Source organism: Argentina silus (genome assembly GCF_951799395.1).
Source record: "Argentina silus genome assembly, chromosome: 3".
Lineage (NCBI taxonomy): Eukaryota > Metazoa > Chordata > Actinopteri > Argentiniformes > Argentinidae > Argentina > Argentina silus.
In genome coordinates this window covers 28,554,974-28,576,240 of record NC_139657.1, presented here as the reverse complement: position 1 = coordinate 28,576,240, position 21,267 = coordinate 28,554,974, and the positions used below count along the sequence as shown (strand labels likewise).

Below are 21,267 nucleotides of genomic sequence, written 5' to 3'. Positions count from 1 at the left end.
GGTGCTTTACATTGGTGTCAGATGTGGGGTGTTACCTCAATACCACTGTAAAATGTAAAGAACACTGAATTGACAAAAGCACTATAAATCTGAGATACTTTCTCAATTTGTGAACTTGTTTTTGGAGGGAATTAAAAACAATGTTGCCTTGAAAAACTGCTGTGAAAAGTAAATCTCCTACACAGATACCCACCAGGCCTGGCATTGCTGGTATTCCTGGTGTCGCTGGCAGTGACACGATGACTTGGGCGTTGTGGTCCCAGATCATCCTCCAGAAGTCCTTTATGGTGTCTGGCAGTGGGCTCTGTGTCACTATGAACTCACTGCTCTGCCGGTACCCCTGGGAAACAGAACCGCAAAATCAGCTTAGAAACATCCCTGCATGTGTTGCTGTGACTCTTCTATCTAGTTGCTGTGACCCTTCTAACTAGTTGCTGTGACCCTTCTAACTAGTTTATGTGACTCATTTAGTTACTGTGACCCTTCCATCTCATTACTGTGACTCTTCAATCTAATTTCCGTGACTCTTCAATCTAGTTGTTGTGACTTTCAATCTAGTTGCTGTGGCCCTTCAATCTCATTATTGTACTGTGACTCTTCAATCTAGTTACTGTTCTGTGACTCCTCTGTCTAGATATTGAGTCTTCCATCTATTTACTGCAACTCTTCTATTTATATCTAGTATCTAATTTGGGTTCTTACTGTGACATATGAGGCGTTGATGTAGTCAGACGTTTCTCCCGTCACGGTGGACAGACACACTCGTGACCTTTCAACTGTAAACAAAGACACACATTTAGTTTGATCCCCTGCTGAGCTACATTGTTGAGACAATGACATCAACGACACCCAGATAGTGCATTAGACCGGTTTTATTGGAGGTGTCACTTGAAATGATGAATGCATACAGCATACTGTACTACCAGAGGGGTATCACTGAACCTTACTACTGCATTACACTGGGAACACACTCTTGCCTCAAATCAACTGGACAAGAGTCTGGTACTGTACCTCTCACAATAATCAAGGTCCTCATTTATCAATGCTCTGTAAGCACATATCTGTGCGTAAATCATGCATACGATCATTTCAAAGCAAAATGTGAGATTCATCAAGATTAATGGTTGCTTAAGATTGCACAATGCCAAGTGGTGGAATGAGGGAATAGCTTGTCAAACGCAAACAAGGAAGTGAAGTGTTTCAAATATGTAAACTGCTCATAGTTAAATTACTTGAAGAATTTATATTATATTATAGGAACTGTTATGGAGAAACGCATTTGGTAGTATTTCTTGCTGGGTATAGACATGTATGATGCCATAAAATAAGTTTATAACATAAAACATTGTTTGACTGACAAAGAATGACGAATGATAGCTTAGCATCATCATTATATCATCATATAGGTGATATAAGGCATTATAATGCAGCCATTCACCATTCATTCTTGAAACAAGTCTTACATTGCATTATGAATGCATTATAATGCAATACACCAGTGTACTTTACATTAAAATGTAAGCATGAGTATATAACCATACACTGATCACTCAAGCAAAAACTTGAGGTAAACAATTAGAAATTAAACTGCTATAGTGTATCATCTTTTAGTCTTACTAAAACCTTTTAGACTTTTAACTTTCTATTCAGCTAAACACAAATTCTGTCTCAATTTGAAGGAGTTCAGGATTAAGGCATTTTGCTAAATGTTCTAGTAAAAAAACTAAAACATAACAAAACAAAGCGTTCAACCTCTGCCATTTAGACAGTCAAGGCGATGTTTTTGGCGATGGAATTGTATTTTTTCAAACCGCCATAACCATTCATCACACAAACAATCCTGTCTGGAACTCACCAGGTATCAAAGAGGAGCTTCTGTTCTTCTCTCTGTTGCCCTCTTTCAGGGCTGCGGAGTAGTCGCACTGCTTGGCATTGGACTGGGATATCAACTGTAACATTGGCAGACAAAGGCCTCTTAGTTAGTGTTTGTATCTGTGGAAGATTTGCACCTACAGTTGTTAGTATGTAACAAAGGATAAAATCCAATTGAAAAAGCACATTTAAAATGTCCTTTAACACTAGAACTGGGCCATTATTACTAACCAGAGTGAGGACGTTGTAACAGTGTAACAGTGTAATCATTGAATTAGATCAATACCATACACAAAATAATAAACTGGTTGTGTTTAGTCATGACTTAAGAATCATTAGAATACTACATTTTGTATTTTAAAGAGCTGCACATTGAATATAATATATTGACAGACATATTTCAACTCGCAGTCAAATGTGGAGCGCATTACAGATTGAAAGTTGCTTCAATCTTTATCACTCTCTGTGCTGCCCACTTTCGGTATTGTTATCAACATCATTGGCCTTTACACAGACAAATTGGCTTTCAATTATTGGCTTTCAATAAGCATCCTATGATATCTTCTCCTGTGTGTGTATGTAGGCTACAGTATGTGTGTTACGTTTACATTTTACATTTATGGCGTCTGCTAACTGTGTTTCTACATATGGGTGTGACGAAGGGTAGATGTCTCTGGCTGGCATGCTGGCTTCTAATCACACATTGATAATGGAAATAACTGTTATTGTCTTTCTGTCCATGTGTGCGACCCTTTATGGTTGAAATAGGAAATCCATTAATAACTGTAATGTCAGTTTCGAATCACCATGATGAGGGTAAAGGACCATTTGCGCTTTTGGGAGCAGGTGATAATCGTGCCTCAAGGTGTGACCTGTTTACTATCAAAATAAGGTGTGGTAGTCATGAAAATGCTTCCAGATTTTTTCTATGTGTGATTATGACGCTATTATGTTAAAAACAGACATTTAGGGAAAGTCAGGAAATGTTATTATAGTGTCACATCCCGTTGGTAAGGCCTCTGTTTTACTTTCTATTTATGTTCTGTTCCTATGAAAAATATCATATATAAATATGTGGAAACACTTGATAAATCAGATTGAGAGTATAGCTCCTTTTGAGGAATTTGGTGATTACAAACAAAATGACACCACAGGTGTACTTGTCAGAAATGGACACGAATGACTTCCACATCTGATTCATTCCCTGCCAATGTAAAGCTGTACAGGCCTGTTAGAGTAGGTATGTAGGCCTTTTACCTTGAACTGCTTTTCCAGACGCGTCCGGCCTGAAGTCGCAGGGGTCAGGAGGTCATTAACGTAGCTGTGAATGTGGCTGGATGGCACTTCTGTCTCCGTGCCCAAGATGGCTTCCACTAGGGTATCGTGAATGAACACGTACTGTTCCTGGATGTATGGGGAAAATAAAAGGTCAATCTGTTGTGGGTGTTCTGGCATAAAATTGCTGGTTGGTACCTGCTTATTTCAGACCACTTTAATAGCCCTGCCCTGTTATCTCATATTTCAATATTAAAACTACAGGCACTACCTTATATTATAATAATTTGTCATCTAAAAGACTAAGTGTCATGTTCAAACTGTCATAGCAGTAGCTGCTAGTCAACATTACAAAAAGGGAGATTCACAGACAAGTTTTCTTTTTTTTTTCTTTTTTTTTTTGTTAAGCTACAACTGTGACACTATCTGACATTCCACTGAAAGAAGCTACTTTAGCTTGAGTGGAAGCTCTGGTTCCACCATTTGACCTATGTGGTGTTAGCCACCTCAGTGTGTGTTCCAATGACCTCTCACCTCTGTCTGAACCAGGTAGTTCCTCTGTGTGCGGATGTGTTTGAGGAAGCCCATGATGTTGACGTTGCCCTCTTCTTTCATCTGCTTTAACATGCTGTCAAACACAATGTAGGTGCCCGTTCTGCCCACGCCAGCACTGAAATCACACGAGAGTCGTAAACCAATGATACAGGCTGTTACAATTCAGAGCAAGGACACATCCATACATGTATGATCTACAGTACAATTTATGGAACAAGATTATGTACAGGAATGCCATGGTTTTGTGCCTGAATCCTGGTATCCTGATTCACTTCTGTTTTTCATGAAATAATGTTGTGTAAAGAGTTGAAAAAAATGCACAATCTATGCACAATGTATCTCTACAAGTCAGGTTACATAAAGGCGGTTAAGGAAAGAATATGGTACGCTTGATTTAACCCATCCGGTGCACTGGGTGACCAGACTTGTACTATTAGGACTATTTCAAATGCACCTAATGCTACGAAACATACATTGTATATCTACAACTGCCTACCTGCAGTGCACTACGACAGGCCCCATGTCATCAGTCCTGGCCTTGGAGGACTTCAGAACGAACGTGAGGACAGGTAGGGCGTATTCCGGCACCCCCATGTCTGGCCACTGGGTGTAGTGGTACTGTGTCACTGTCCGCTCGTGAATCCGCCCCTTTTGAGAGCCCTGCAGGTCAGTCGGAGGAAGGAGGAATTGATGAACAGGAAATTACCTCATAATATGAATATAATACAATATGCTTTGTACTACAAACGTGAACTAGTATGGTGAAGGTTTGGATGATCAACGGTACAATTATAGATCGAAGAACAGCCTGTAATGTATTTCTTGGTAAATGAGCAGGATACGCCTGTGGTATGACCTCTGACCTTTTTGACTTTTGTGTTCCTCAGGGTGAAGGTCCTTTGAGTGTAGTAGGCCAGGGCCTCGGTGCTCCTCAACGTCACCAGGAACGTGCCATACTCTTCCTGACTCTCCAGGGGCCAGTACTGGTCACACTTCCTCTGAAAGGGGGGGGGTTACTAGGCATCATGAAACGCTCACAGCACAGCACTGTTTCTACCAGGTGTCGTTCAGTTGCTACACTGTACATTGCGAGTCATCCAATTCTTGTATTCACCAGCCACCATCAAATGTTTGGACTGCAAGCCATGGGGTTCAACAGACGTTCAAAATCAGCCCCAACGCCAGTCCTGAATTCATATGACAGTCTCAGCACCACTCCATGGCATTTACCTGTCATTCTCATAATATCACTCTACAATGTTTACCTGTCGTCACTATAACATAACACCATTTATCCCTAACAGTCACATGACAATAGTTAGACCTTTCACACGTCATGGCCGCCATATTAAGCCTTAAATGGCTCAACAACAAAAGGTACAGAAGGAATCTTAAATATGGATCACTCAGATTGCATTGTGAGTGACTATGAACTCTCTCACCCGTCCCTTCTCAACCAGGTTGGTGATCATGACGATGACGCCCACGTTCTGCTCCCACACCATCCTCCAGAAGTCCTCCGTGCTGGACCTCAGAGGGCCCTGGGCTGCAATGTAGGCTCTTGGCTTGTTGAACCCCTGTCGAGACAGAGAGAGAGGGAGGGAGGGAGAGAGGAGGGAGGGGGAGAGAGGAGGGAGGGGGAGGGAGGGAGAGAGAGTGTGAGAGAGATGGAGAGAGAGAGAGGGAGAGTGTTTGAGAGAGAGAGAGAGAGCGAGCACTGTAGTCAATAAGATACAAAGAAGATACAGGTTTTATTGAATCCTGCCCATGGTCTCTACAGAATTTGATTGTAATGTGCAGCGTTGAGCTGAGAGAAATAGAGGGAGGGAGAGAGAGCAGTAGCTAGGGCGAGGGAGGAGGAGGTTAACATGGGACAAGGGACAAGGGAGAGGGACCAGTGGAGACTGGTGGAGGAAGAAATCAAAGGACCATTCCTCATTCCATCCCATGTATTACAACGAGCCCATCCTCCGATTTCTACCTCCACCAGCCAAAACCTTGATTGGAGAATTGAATGAAATAGAATCCCATACATCCACATAGTTTGCATTAATGTAATCTCCACTCTTCCCATCTTTGTCAGCCTGGGGCGACAGTCTTACTCGACTGTGATCATCTATAGGGGTAGAAAAACAGAGATGTCAGAAATAAATCAGTAGTAGTCAGTTAATGTTCTGTAATATAGTTTTGTAATGTAGTGTGTGTGTGTGTGTGTGTGTGTGTGTGTTTTTTACTTACATGCCAGGATGTTAATGTATCGGTTCTTATTTTTATTGTCTGGGTGGGTTGAGCTGTCTGTCGTGATACCCAGATCCACCGTACACGCTTGCACCTCCTAAAGAAAAGAACACATCTTTGTAACCCCGCCCTTAAAATCCCTGCCTCTTCCACTACACCACCACAAACAAACAGAGATGTGTTGGTGGTTGGAGACATGACAAACATCTACACACAACTACTATTGGCTAGCTACTAGCTACTAGCTACACAAAACAACAAAGCCAAAAAGGGAGACATGGCTTACCTCGTAACACTCTTTCAATATCTAATGGTGGGAGTGAGAATGCAGAAAGCACAGCCATGGAGTTCCATGACACACAAGTGAAAAAGAAAAGTGCAAAAAAAAAAGAATAATTACAAGGCACACATACAACACATTTGAATTGAATGACACTACCATGGATGGTACATCATAAGCAGTGAGTCACGATAAGGCTTAGATTCAGTCCATGCTGCCCCATGTCAAATTGTCCTTAAATTTGGCATACAAATCAATTTGTTATATTGTTTTGGACATGTATATGCAATTTAGTATACCATTGTAGTTTAAACGTTTACATTTAAAGAAGCATCCAAACATGACAGGGTCAATTATTCAATTACACACAACAGCAGTGATGTTGAACAATAACCTGCACTACTTCAGTATGGTATCTGTAATACTCTGACTTCAGCCTTGAACACATCCTCTTACTCTTGCATTCAACTGATTGAAGTGATCCTGTTTAATTTGAATATATTTGTCACATTCATAAGGACAATAGACATGAATCTGGGCCAATCACTGTGTGCTGTGCAAGGACATGACAATGAAGGCGTGAAGATAGTGTGTTTGTATGCCCGGCACATTGCATGCACTGCAGCCCCATCACTCTGCTGCATGCGGACTATAAAATAATGGCAGCTGCTGTAAAACATTGCAAACGACACAACAGTTTCACAAAAAGGATGCACACCTAAAACACTTTGCCACATTTTTCATTCTTAATCTTTTCATGGTTCTAGGACATTACACAACAGCCTTTAAGACAAATGGATGTACTAAGGCTGTTAATTCGCTATGAAAATCTGTACGACACACGTACGGAGAATGTAACTATAACTGTAGACACTCGTCACCATCATGATTGCTAGCAAAAGTAAATCTGAGCGGTCTGAACAGTAAATATGTTTTGATTTGGCCCAAGGTTAACTAAGCTTGGTAAGGTAAATTGAGTCTTATACTGGAATTGACCATCAATTAACTAACTCTCTTAATTGACTATTAATTAACTAACTGACTCTCATTTGCTAGCAATAATAATGCTGACGCCTGTCTCCAAAAATGAGTGTCCACAGTTTTGTTTACATTCTGCAGTTCGTGATGTATGGACTTTCATAGCGTATTGTTGTCTGACAGTTCTCTCATAGACCAGACTCTACTGCCATATTGTTTAAAGGGACAGTTCAGTCCCATATCCAAGTTTGGCACATGCCCTCAAACCTCAAAACTGGTCTAATGATGAGTTCATGTCCCACCACCCTACTGTATCTCTTACATAGATCATTTTACATGCCCAAAATAATGGAAAAACATAAGCACCATCTTATTTCCTGATTATATTTGGTGCTCTTCTTTTTCATTATTTGGGGGTTGTGACATTTAGCTGGATCTACTCAGTCAATGAAGGTGAGACGTGGAGGTCTGACAAAATCTGAAATTATTCTTTATATTGGTGTGAACTATCCCTTTAAACCTATCCAATTCTGTTAGATCTACCACAGTGCCTGGGGAACAGGGCCTAGGGGTCTGTGTGGAGTTCAGCTGTGAGAGACAATGAGGGATACAGGAAGTGACAGCACACCTCAAACTCTCTGGAGAAGGTATTGGTGTCATGAAGCTCCGCCACATGCTTGACAAACTGCTTCACAGGAAGGGCTTCATGTTCATCTGAAACAAAACAGAGCCAATCATGTCACAACATAATCCATTTTCGAGGAAGAACAAAGCATTTGTGGACAACAAATGCACTTGAGTGTGTGTTTGGGGGTACTTTTGAATGTACGTTGAATGTACGCTTTCCACTGTGGCCACACTGAAAATGAAAAACAATGGTTTTTTATGACGGCAAATATGTGCATCTTTTAAACAACCAAAACGTTAAAAATTAAGCACAGTGTTAACATTAGAAGCCCCGGGCCCTCATTATTAATGAAAGTACACATAGTGATGTCTGGAGATCTCCATTTGTTGACGTTAGTGTAACAGTGTAATCTTTGAATTGATTGATACCATGCAACAAATAATAAACTGGTTGTGTTTAGTCAGGACTTAAGAATCATTAGAATACCACATTATTTTAAAGAGATTACAAATTGAATATCAATATGTCAATCTAATAATAGTGTAACTCTATATGCCGTAGCCTACTGTAATGCTTGCCCCAATGCTTGATAAGTTAAACAGAACACAAATCTGAAGCAATAATGACATGCAATAAAATGTATGTAATTCGTCAGTATCTTATCATCAGGAAATTAAATGCATTTTCAATTGGATCTAAATCTGAAGATTGACTTTTCCAGTCAAGAACGTGAAAACTCTAGTTGCATGGGCAGTATATTTTGGCTCATTGTCTTACTATATAATGAAGCGCCATCCAATGAATTTAGAGGCATTTGCTTGTAGTTGGGCAGGCAGATGTTTCTGTACACTTCAGAATACATTTTGCTGCTACCATCAGCAGTTACATCATCAATAAGGACAAGTGAGCCAGTTCTAGTGGCGGATATACATGCTCAAACCATAACACCCTCTCCAGCATGTTTCACAGATGAGGTGGTATGCTGTAAATCTTGGGTTGATCATATTTGTCTCCTTTGTCCACAAGACCTGTTTCCAGACTTCTGCAGGCTTTTTAGGTACTTTTGAGCAAATTGTAACCTGATCAGGATAACTTGCAGTGAAGCTTCTATAGTTTGACTGGTGACGTATTCTGTGGATGGCAGTGTCTGACACATTCACGCCTATCTCCTGGAGAGTGTTGCTGAACTGTGGGATAGTTGTTTTGGGATTTTTCTTAATTGTGGTGAGCATCCACTGTAGAAGTCTTCCTTGGCCCTTTGCGATTGATGATGTCACCAGTGTTTTTTTTATTTTTAATGCTGTTCCAAACTGTTGATTTTGGCAAAGCCTATGGTTTCTGATCTGATGTTTTTTTTTCCTGATTTTTCAGCCTCATAATGGCTTTCATTGACATCTATTTGGTTTTCATGTTGACAGACATGAATAGCAGACTCCAAAGGCAAACGAAAAACCTAGAATCAATACTAGACATTGACAGCTCTCTTATGCCTGCACACATGATGTGACTGAACACACCTGACTAACCAGGAACACCTGTCAAGCCAATTTTCCCATTACTTTTGGTTCCCTGAAATAGGAGGACTATGTATAAATGGTGTTTTTAAATGATAAAACCAATATGTACACAAATACCATCAAATAAAATATAATTATCTTTATTTTAACCACATAGTAACTTTTGGAGAATAGAGCCAAAAGAAGAAAACATTTTTCACTGTCCTATTACTTACGCAGGGCACTGTATAAGCTTTAAAGCACAGCAGGGTGTGCATAAACAGGCGATATTCACACACTTCCACCGGAAGCAGTAAGTGGTAATTATTGATGACTCATCTTTAGACTTGTTATAAAGTGACTTTGGGGCCAATTTACCTGCCATTTAGAAAGCAAACTAAATGCTTTGCCAATTTCTCACCCATTTGAATTATAGCCATTGTTTCTCTTCTCTTACAGAAAGCACTGACCATTAGATGCTAAACCTCATTAGTATCATCAGCATTGGGTGTCTTTGCTGTGTGTGTGTGTGTGTGTGTGTGTGTGTGTGTGTGTGTGTGTGTGTGTTAAACATGTGGACCGTTTCCCTGTCTTTGATTGAGTCATTATCTCTCTGATCGAGTTTGCACCTTATCTAAACCAGCACCTCTTCAGGAGTCCACCCCCAGTAGGTAGCACTCTTTTTTTTTTGTCTATGTGTGCGAGTGTAGTTGGTGTTATTGTGAATGTGTGTTGGTGTGTGCATGTGTATGTCTGTGTTTGTGTAGTGTGTGTTTGATTTAGATTTAGAGAATGGTTACCTGCTGGTGTAAGCACGGGCATTGGTGGTGCTGATATCACTCTTGGTGATGTGTTGTCCTCTATGTAGAAATGGGCAGTCTGAAAGCAATTCCTGAGGAAACAAATATATCACAATATATACAGTAATATTGAATAGACCTTCCTATATGTTTACAGTTGATTTGACACTGTCATGGTGAACTATTGCCATTGTAATTCAATATCTTAAACAGATGAAGGATTATTGTATGCTGTTTTGATCACAGACATTCATTCTGAATACCGTGATAAAAACAATGTCAACATTACTTTTATGCCAATGTAAACCTTTAATGAAAAAAACATAAGAAAATCAACAATTGTGGATAAAAGCTCAAAGATGTGAAAAGGACTGCAAAACTAAAATGCTTTTGTTGTTCTGTTATTGAAGATACACAGCACACTGCAGATGGAGAATACATGGTAATCTTTCCATAACACAGGAAAAAAGATTCTGTCTAATCCCTGACAAGTTTTTAACAGGATAAACCCTGCATGTCTTTCTGCTAAACCTGTGTTGTGTTGGCCAAAAATGGACATCACAACAAGGATTATCCTGGATGTCAAAACCAGTAAGGAAAAAAGTGTCCGCAAGATGAAATGAATGTGTTTCCCACCAAGACGTTCCCACCAAGGTTTGGTTCCCCATTTTGATGCAGTCAAATCAGGGGATGTCATTTGAAATTCAATTCATGAGTTACAAATAACCAGTCACTATTTCTGTGGTCTTTTCAAGTCAGGAGTGGACTCAAATGAAATGGAACTAACCCCAAAACCCTGGTCTCATTCCTACCAAAAAATGTTCCCACCATTCTGACTCTGCTAACCCCCAAATGCACAGCTATGGATGGCCAAATGAGCACCGTCACAGGGGGAAGTACAAGGACGTAACACACGTGGGATTTGTGCAATTCGGCCTGCCGCCACTCGTCTGACAAGATGCAAACACGATGATGTCATGTCCGACATAATCATGCGGAGGCCTTTTTTCCAGTCCCCCACCCCAATTCCATGTTCAACGCTCCAGGCTTGACTGAATTTACATCTTTCTCTAAGATTTAATCCCTCAGCTCCAAGATTACAACAAGCTTAGCATTGCCCAATCTTGACATACAATAACGAAAACATGAACAATATGTCACGTCTCCAGCTGAGCGGATGCGACTGAAAAGTGTTTATATTTTTCAATAGCGTGTCCTTGAACGGATTTGCTGGAGTCGGTTATTTCATGGTGGTCAGAGCGGTCAGTTTGTCCCCACTGTGAAAACAAATACAGTAGGCCTACAGTATTTGTAGGAACATCCATGCTGTCTAGACAGGCTTTTCTGAATTGTAACCGTTTGAATTGCTATCCAATTAAAAAAAATTGAATGAAAAGTTTCAGTCAAAACTCTGTGTGTGTGTGTGTGTGTGTGTGTGTGTGTGTGTGTGCCTTCCTCCCTCCCAGTGTGAGAACAAGTTTGGGTCTGTGTCATAAAAGATTAGGCTTCCCAGACAAATATAGGGGTCTTACAGCCAGCCCCTTTTCCCACTCCCTCCCCCTTTCCGCCTGCACCCTCTGTGTCTGGGGGGCAGTGACCCCCGTATCTGGTTGGAAGCCATACATGCCCACTCCAGGGACAGATTAAAAACAATATGACAGGTATCAGCCCTACGGCAGCCGCACAAGCTGTCCCCAAGGTAGAGCTTAATGGTCCCTACAGTGTGCATGTGCACGCATGTGTGTGTTTGTGTATGGGTGGGTGGGTGTGTAGCCCAACTGTATCAACACAGAAGGAAAGCTGTTGTTCATAAAGGCTTAAGTAAGGTTTTAGTAAGATTAGAGAAGATGGTGAGTGGGGTCAGGAGACAAATTATTGAAGCAGATTTCTTAACGATATCTTGACAATGTTTTCTGTGTATGGCATGGGTACAGTAGAGCTGTGTCTATTCATATTGATAACTATAGTTATATAAGTTCTATAGTTCTATAGTTGAATAAATGATTTTGAAAGGGAAAATCTACCATTGCAGATTCAGTTTTTCCTCAGAGGTAATAACAATAGCTTATATAAAGTTGGAGTGGAGTTTGACTAACAAACAGACAGCATAAACTGTTACACGCGTAACAGTAAAGTGTTTTCAAATTCTTTCTGCTCTATACTCCAAAAGTTTGGATTTGAAATCACACAATTACTATGAGATTAAAGTAGTTTTATATATATATACATATTGGTTTCATCATTTAAAAAAGTATGTGTAGCCAAAAGAAAAATGCTTCACTGTCCCATTACTGTAGGCATATACACATTACAAAAAACTATGTTTTAAGTTATATTTTGAGTTGTCAATAGCCGAAAAAGATAGGAAATTAAATTGAGCACCATACATCAACATTTTTGACAGCAGCTACAATAGCTTTGATGTCAAGCTTAAAACATGAAAAAGTCGATACATTTTGAAATGTCCCAATTCAGAGCGAATGGCTATAGGAATGAATAGGATTTCAGGCAAAGTTGAGTACAGCTCAGAAATGGTATGAGTCAGGGCATTTAAAAATTGATTTGACGTGTGACTTGAAAACTGGTCTGTAGGGTTGAAAGGCATTGTCATAACCAATAAGCCACAGAGAGTTCTTGAATGTCAGTAGCGACAATGGCGGCATCGGCCGAAATTGTGTGTTTTTAGTGCCTCGCGGCAAAAACGTAGCTGGCCAAATCGGCGTGTTTTTAGTGGCCCACTGCAAAAACGTAGCTGCTATTCCTGTCTTGCTAGTTATACTACGCTGTATTTGTACATTAGATTGAATGGTGGCATCATATCTAGTCAGTATATTGTAAAAGTTGACAACTTAAAATGTGGACTGAATACAGATGTTTGATACTATTTAGACCTTTAAACCGTAAGCACATTTACACACTCTCTCTCTATCTATCTATGAATCTATCCATTTTAAAAGATGGTTTGGACTATCTATAGTCTAAATCATCTTTTATCTTGATCAACTACCAAAATAAAACTTTGCAAGTGCATAAAGTTTCTACAGGAACTTCATTTTCTAGTTGATGAATATTGCTTCTGTGTGGAGTAATTCAAGAGTGTCACCTATGTGGTGGGGGTGTGAAGGGGTGCTATGATATTTACTTTGCAATAAAGTTGGCAATGTTATCATTAGTTTATAATGACAGGTAGTTCAGGCAAAGCCGTGTCACGCTAGAATGACGATACCTGACATCATCATCATCACCACTATCAAAACAATTGTCTTATCTCCAGTAGATGAGATTAAAACATGCATTGATGACTAATTACCTCTCATTTGTAACTTCCCATTAGATGTTAAGACATGCGTCATCATCAAAAACTACAGAGTTCTTACCTCCAATATATGAGGATGCCAACCAGTACGATGAGGCCCACGAAGGTGAGGGTGGAGACCACGGCCAGGGGCACGACAGCCTTCCTCTCCCTCTCCTTGGCCATGCCCACCCTGGACTCATGGCTGCTGTTACTGGCCTCTGTGTGTGGAGGGGGAGAGAAAGGATACACATCTTAATTGCTGCTGACACACACACACACACGTGTGGGCACACACACACACGTACGAATGCACACACACATGCACACAGGCGCACACACACACACACACACACACACACACACACACACACACAAAGACACACACACAAAGACACACACACAAAGACACACACACACACACACAAACACAACCCCTGGCACTAAACTACTGTACGACACACGCAACACATAACTACATTGAGACGCAACACACATGCACGGCACACACACACACACCACACCTCATACTGTAGGCACATGCATGACACACATCTAGACTGGGACACACACACAGAGACTAAAACACAAACAGGACAGTACACACACACACAACCAGTCTGATACAACTGTGACACACACACAGACTTCATGAAATTACTCACATAACACATATAAACACACGTCAAATTCAATCATTAAGAAGTGCTCCTTGAGCTGTGTAAACTTTTCTGACTGTTTGACTCGCATGCTTTCACATTGAAAGCCATTAAGCCTGTCCAATCTTTAACACAGAGGTAATGATGATCGTAATGGAAATGGACAGACCACAGTATGTTTCTACACGTGCACTAGATGTTATTATGAGTTGAAGACAGCTTGAAGCACACAATGACGCCCACCTCTCGATGATTATGTGTTAGACAGACTGTGCTCTCGATTCACTAAGTGGAGGATAACATAAACGCATATTGATAAGGAAAGACAGTATATTGTCCACTCCCATTCCATTCCAAAGACTTCAAAGAAAACTATCTGATTGAATGTTTGGATGGAAGAAGTTTGGAGATCTCAAAGTCAGGAAACAAAATGTTATGAATAGGGGCCTTGAATGGTGTTCCATGTCATTGATGATTTGTTCTGTGTTCTGCTCTCTGCTCTGTTGCAGTATCCATGGGGAAGAGATGTGCTGCCCTCTGCTGGTCATAACGGGCTACAACCATCCAGTGATGGCTCAAAGGTAGAGCAGATGAGCAGTTTATATCAGTCCCTCTCTCTCGCCAGAATCTTAAACCTTTCCAGGTACAGTAAAGTAGTGTTGTTCGACTCGGCACATATAGGTTGGAACTAATCAGATATAAATGGGGACCTTTTAGCAGATGTCCTTTGAAACTGTACAAAACCATGGTAGGTCTATGTCATAAACATAGATTATTCACAGTCTAATATTTTATGTCTGTGGGTAAGATATTCAGCCACACATAATTTGGATACTGTCCTACGTCAACTTCAATTCTGTTTCAACGCCACAATTTCATTGGGTTAGGTCAAAGTATGTGTATTTTGGGCAATACATTCTATTTTCTTAGTTCCTCCTGAAACAATTTCTCACATGCCGTGACGTATGACATTTCATACAGCTACGAAATGAGGCCTTCAAAGAAAAGAACACGGTCCCTACGGTCACACATGGTGGAGGTTCACAGATGTTTTGGGGTTGCTTTGATGCTTCTGTATGCCTTGATTGTGTGCATGGCATCATGAAATCTAAAGACTACCAAAGAATTTTGGAGCGCAATGTAGGGCCCAGTGTCAGAAAGCTGGGTCTCCGTCAGAGGTCATGGGTCTTCCAGCAGGACAATGACCCAAAGCATACTTCAAAAAGCACCCAGAAATGGTTTAGGACAAAGCGCTGGAGAGTTCTGAAGTGGCCAGCAATGAGTCCAGATCTAAATCCCATAGAAAACCTGTGGAGAGATCTCAACAGCAGTTGGGAGAAGGTACCCTTCAAAACTGAGAGACCAAAGCAGGTGGCAAAAGAAGAGTGGTCCAAAATTCCAGTAGAGAGGTGTAAGAAACTAATTTACGGTTACAGGAAGCGATTGATTTCAGTTATTTTTTCCAAAGGGTGTGCTACCAAATATTAAGTTGAGGATGTCAATAAGTTTGTCCAGTCCATTTTTGGATGTGGAATGATATCAGATTTGGCTTTTTTTCTCTCTCTGCTTTTTTTGTGTTGTTCTAATGCAAACTAAATAAATAAACATGTGAATACCAAAGCATTTGTAATTGCAACAATTTTCAGGGAGAAGTGGTGCATTATCTGAAAGAAGTGGTGTTACTTTCCCAAATAGCTCTGTGAATGACTAACACCAGTATTTTTTTTTCGAGAAAGGCCAGGAAGCTAAACTGGCTGGTGTGGGCCTTTAAGAGTTGGGCTTGAATTAAGGGTCAATTAAAGATTTGTTTAGATGGTTGATCTATATGTCTGTAGGGTACTATCTAAAGTGTTAGCAGCTATTCTTACCATTTAGGACTTTGTAAGGGAGATGCCCCTCATGAGAGTAGCATTGCATGATCGCCAGAATCAGAGTTTAAAAGCATGCTTGTTTTGAGGAAACTATTTTGATTGGGTATTCATGACCGAAGGGCCTAAAGGTGTGCAGCAGCTGCAGTGTGTGTGTTATGGCGTACTGTCCTCACCTGTTTATGTTCTGTCCACATTTACCATTAAAAATCATTATTTTAGAACTTGTGTGATGATGAAATTGTTAAAGATATTACCTTGGTGAGTGATAATTGTCAATTGTTCAACTTTTTGCGACAGGTACAGTAGGCCTTTGGTTTGTGTACCGATGTGTTCCATCATTTGATGTGATTCAAGTGACTGAAACAGCAAATACTTCCTGATTAGCATAGAGACTGAGGCATCTAAACATACACAAATATTTCAGAGAACACGTACAAGAGCACTCATATGACGACACTGACAGTATATGATGGCTGCGGACTCATGAGACAACAGCTGGGTGAAAAACGCTTTGATGTGTGTTACGGTGACATGATGTCTAACATGTACCCCCCAAACATTACCGTTGACTGAGTTTTAATGCATACACACTCTCACCCTCAATCTCTCTCTCTCTCTCTCTCTCTCTCTCTCTCTCTCAAACATACACACACACACATATTATTTTGATGGGATTTTAGTTTTTCACAGACAGGTGGTGGATTAGTCATCTCTTAAATCCCAGAGTTTTTCCTGCTCCACTGGCATCATGGGAGCTGTAGTCTTCCCCAATTGGAGAGAGACTTCACTGGGCCCTGCCTCGCTGTGCAGGGAAGTGTTGCCCCCCAGTGGACGGTTCTTTACCTGCGACCGGCTCCTCTTCCTCAGAGTTTCTTTCGTTGTGCTCGGGGATACTGAAGTCTGAGGACGTCTCGTTGTCGTACAGGCTCTCGCCCGGCCCCGAGCCGCTCTCCTCATCCCCACCTAGCGACCAGGGTGCCGTGGACGTTACCACAGATACGGTTGCTGTGCTGCCCGTCTCCGTCATGATAGCGCTGCCGCTCTCGCTCTCAAAATAGAAAGCAAGGGAGCTCTCGTCTGCATCGTCGGAGGAGACGGCGACCTTAGAGGCTAGCGAGGGGGTGACTGTGGGGTTGACCTCGGTAGAGTGAGGAGGCGTGCCCTCCCCCGAGGCCAACACTGAACTTTGAACCCTGTCCCACTCCTGATCTAGGTCCTCCTGAGCCTCTCCGGACAGGGTAGAGCCTGAGGCACTACTATCTACTGTCTGGCTGTCAGGGAGGTGGGTGGGGGTGTGAGGCTGGCTGTCAGGGAGGAGGGTGGGGGTGAGAGGCTGGCTGTCAGGGAGGAGGGTGGGGGTGAAAGGCTGGCTGTCAGGGAGGAGGGTGGGGCTGACCGGCTGGCTGTCAGGGAGGAGGGTGTGGCTGACTGGCTGGCTGTCAGGGAGGAGGGTGGGGGTGAGAGGCTGGCTGTCAGGGAGGAGGGTGGGGCTGAGCGGGGAGACTGTGGGGGAGGAGAGGGTAGAGGTTGGGAGGGTCGAGGCCCCATCGGGCGCCAGGGCCCGCTGGTCCTTCGAGTTGGACGCCGTGGCTGCAACAAAAACGGGGAGGTCACTATGGGAAACGGAGAGAGGGGGATGAAGTGGAGAGGAGGAGGAAGGAGGAGGAGGAGAAATGCCAGTGGCAGAGAGGAGAGGCTGGCCTACAGAGAAGCTGCCGGAGCCTGCCAGAGATGGAGAATGGAGGAGGTCGTCCAGGGCGCTACCAGAAGCCGAGGGAAGCCCCCGGCTAGAGTAGACCTCTAAGCTAGCCACTCCCCAGTCAGACGAGGACAGTGGGAGGTGAGGAGAAGCATGCAACCAGGACGCAGAGGAGAAGTCGAGAGAGCAGGTACACAAGGCCTCCACGCCAAAGGGAAATCCATCACCGCTGACCTCTGCCAGAAAAGAGTCGTCTACTACACCCTCAGTGACGTAACTACTATAGTCCCCTAACCTGCCCGAGAGAGAGTCAGCGAGGCCTGGAGTGTTCCTGGACAGAGAGAGGTCACTAGAGAGGAGAGCCGAAGGCTGGAGAGTGGGGTCGATGGAGAGAGTGGCAGGTCTAGAGAGCTCAGACAGGTCCCAGTCGGACTCGGACAGCATGGCTATGGATGAGTCAGGTAAAGTGTGAAGGGGGGGGGTGCCGCTAAACAGTGGGGGATCGCCAGAGTCCACAGACGAGGAACCAGACAACACATCACCATCACCACCATCATCATCATCATCATCATCATCATCATCATCATACCCAACACCACGGGAGACGACGGCAGTCTCCCAACCAGACAGGGGGTGTGAGGAGTGAGGGAGCTGAGACAGAGGAGGGGTGGAGGAGGACATGGAAGAGGAGGAGGAGGGGAACGTGGGGGTGGGTGCGAGGGATGGGTCACCACTAGACGACAGTGCGGTAGCGGCATGCGGGGGGTCCCGAGCAGGGGGGGGCACAGACGACACACGTCTAGACGAGGGAGGGGCATGCAGGCAGGCGGCAGGGGTGGTGCTGGGGTCGCTGGGGTCTGGCGTGCCACACACAAGGGGGGCGGAGGAAGGGAGGACAGGGGGGCTCTCACCGTTGAACACCGGCTGCGTGGTCTGCGAGAGAACGCCGCCGAAGGGGGTGGCAGAGGTGGTGGAGGTAAAGAAGGGCATGCTGGGACTTGTAGGCCGCAGCAGTACCTCCTGAAAGGAGGAAGAGGGGACGGACGTTGCCACCGCTGGACTTTCCCAAAGAGGGTCGGTGTCTTTTGCCTCGCCGCTTTTGTCGGCAGCGACGGTCACAGGGCGCTTCTCCACCCTGGTTGAGGATGTTGTGATGTCATCAGTGTGAGATGGCACCAGGGTTGCTGTGGTGGTGTGCTTGTGGTGGGTGCCGGTGCTCGCCCTGCCTCTGCCACCTGGTGACAGTGTGACCCCTGCTGGTGTTCCTGGTGTAGTGCGGTGTCTGACACTCGGTTCCGTGGAGGTCTGGGCTTGACTGGGCTGAGTGGATGGAGAGCCTGGTTCTGTAGTTCTCCTCTGGACAGATTCGGTTGTGGTTCTTATACCAGGAAAGGGGAGTCTTGGTGGGCCCAGTGTTGTACTGGGACTGGTCCTTGTGGGGTTTGTGGAGGTCCCGTCCATGTTCTTTTCCTGGTTTTGATCTGGTTCAGCCCAGGATAGATTGGGCCGATACTCCTCAATCTGGTGGGAAAATACACAGAGTCACAGACTGCATGGAATTATTGCTTGCATTGAAACAATACTTCTTTATCATGTTTTCAATGGACTGATACCAGTGCAACAAACTAAGTGAACATTGTATATCATCCTTACTTGATCTTCAAACTCAGTTGAATCTGGATCTGGGTCAATCTCTGAAAATAAACACAGGTTTGACCATTAGAAACAATGGTAAAGGAGGTATTCATTATCATATAAGGGATGAGTCCATTTTTGTTAAGTACAATAAGAATACTCGCATGTATATCCTGACCAAACTAACAATGATATTTCACACACCTGAGGTCACAAAAAGGTAAAGAAAAGAAGCATAGCTTTCTTATAATCAGTCTGCATTTATTGTTTCTTCATCCTTTTTGAGTTCATTGTAACTAAGTAACCTTTGACAATATGAACATTTCTGTTCAATTACATTATAATATGCATTTCTAATTCTAAAATGTGTTACTCAATTGACAAACCCATTGTTAATCCAACAGTATGTTAAAACGTGACAAGAGAATAACCATAGGGAAAGGTATCTGACAAACACTTAAAACACACAAACGGTGTAAAACAATCTGTGAAAACCATTCTGTGTTTGTGTACAAGCATACATTTTCATTGTGATGTTCTGATCAATTTGGGGTTCAGATGCGTTCCAATTCACAGATTGGTCTTTAAGATAGAGGTCCAGCAAATTCCTTCAAGCCTGATATCCACATTGAAGTCACTGAACACATGATAAACCTATACCAGAAATCGTGAATATGTTGACGTTGGTTTTAAATAGGTGAGATACGAGTGAGAGAACGAGGGAGAGGTTATCCATTCCACCTCAATTAGTTATTTCAGTCATGAACACATCAAGTACTTCTGGGTCAACAAGCTGAGCGTTAACACACATGCATATACACACACGTACACCGTTTGACTTAGGAATGTTTGGAGACCCTCATGCACCAGTATGGTCCCCCCCTCACCTCACACACACACAACACACACATATTTTTGGGGGACAATGGTAGCTCTTACCTGAATGGGTCTAAGTTACACATCATGGAGGCCAGATCAGACTGGTTTGAGAAGCATGAAGTGAGTTTTTAAAAAGTTTAATGAAGGGTAAGGGGTGAACGAACACACACAACCAGGGTCCACAAATGATCTAATGGCGACCTATACTGTATAGTTGCTACATCAACGTTGCCGAGACATTGTGACTTGACTGGTATCACAACACATTCAGTCATACAGCTGTATCAAATGTTTTGAATACACAAGTGCGCGGCACATTCATGCACGTGGACATGGAAATATGATGCCAGGGATTTTTCTTTTTACAAGACATATTCGTTTATTATCAACATAAATCAGAAAATACAGAGTTCCCATCATTACCATTGTCTTCCAATCCATTTCATACACAATGCTGCACACATGAAAACAATCTCTTACTGTGATGGAGAAGGTGCCATTTCAAAAACGGTGACTTTGTGTTTTTTTTTTGACATGGGACACACTGAATGACGTGGAATGTTCTTTCACGTCTTAGAAATATAGGAAAGAGTACACAGAGAAAAGCATATGAAAAACATCAGCTTTCACCATACACAAGAGTAGTACACACTTTTGTGTGTGTGTGTGTGTGTGTGTGTGTGTGTGAGTGTGTGTGGTAACAACATGCTCACCAAAAATACCCCTAAAGGTGTGTGGGGACAGGAAGGGTAATGGATAAAGAGAAAGAGACACATAGAGAGGGGGGAGGGAGGACTTGAATCACAAATATATGTCATTCAGGGGTTTACGGCCATGACGGTTGGGAAACAGAAGTCTTTAAAAACAAGGAACAGTCTCTGTCCCTTAGTTCTGACATCACAGAACATGCACCTATCAGAATGTTGTCAGAATGTTGTGCTTGTCACTATACCTAGTCAGCAAGATATTTGATTGGCTAATCATGCTTCGAAACCAATCAGAAACCACTACAGAACTGTATTCTAACTTCATCAATACTCGTAGATCGACCAGTTCTACAACTCTACCGGTTAAGGCAGCTTTATAACATTAATCCTGTATCCAGTA

General features: G+C 42.7%; 1 protein-coding gene across 1 annotated transcript in view; it reads right to left on the bottom strand.

Annotated features, from left to right (window-relative positions):
• ptprz1a (protein tyrosine phosphatase receptor type Z1a) overlaps nt 1-21,267 on the bottom strand; it is a 76,300-nt gene that overhangs the window by 3,599 nt on the left and 51,434 nt on the right. The window contains exons 11-27 of the mRNA XM_083666370.1: nt 19,300-19,340; nt 18,558-19,167; nt 16,791-17,537; nt 13,500-13,638; nt 10,123-10,214; nt 7,827-7,912; nt 6,227-6,247; nt 5,941-6,037; nt 5,736-5,818; nt 5,145-5,279; nt 4,566-4,700; nt 4,199-4,362; nt 3,682-3,817; nt 3,130-3,276; nt 1,856-1,949; nt 703-776; nt 194-340 (exon numbers count right to left, since the gene is read on the bottom strand). Coding sequence (XP_083522496.1) covers nt 194-340; nt 703-776; nt 1,856-1,949; nt 3,130-3,276; nt 3,682-3,817; nt 4,199-4,362; nt 4,566-4,700; nt 5,145-5,279; nt 5,736-5,818; nt 5,941-6,037; nt 6,227-6,247; nt 7,827-7,912; nt 10,123-10,214; nt 13,500-13,638; nt 16,791-17,537; nt 18,558-19,167; nt 19,300-19,340 — 2,948 coding nt within the window. The remainder of the gene's footprint in view (nt 1-193; nt 341-702; nt 777-1,855; nt 1,950-3,129; nt 3,277-3,681; nt 3,818-4,198; nt 4,363-4,565; nt 4,701-5,144; nt 5,280-5,735; nt 5,819-5,940; nt 6,038-6,226; nt 6,248-7,826; nt 7,913-10,122; nt 10,215-13,499; nt 13,639-16,790; nt 17,538-18,557; nt 19,168-19,299; nt 19,341-21,267) is intronic.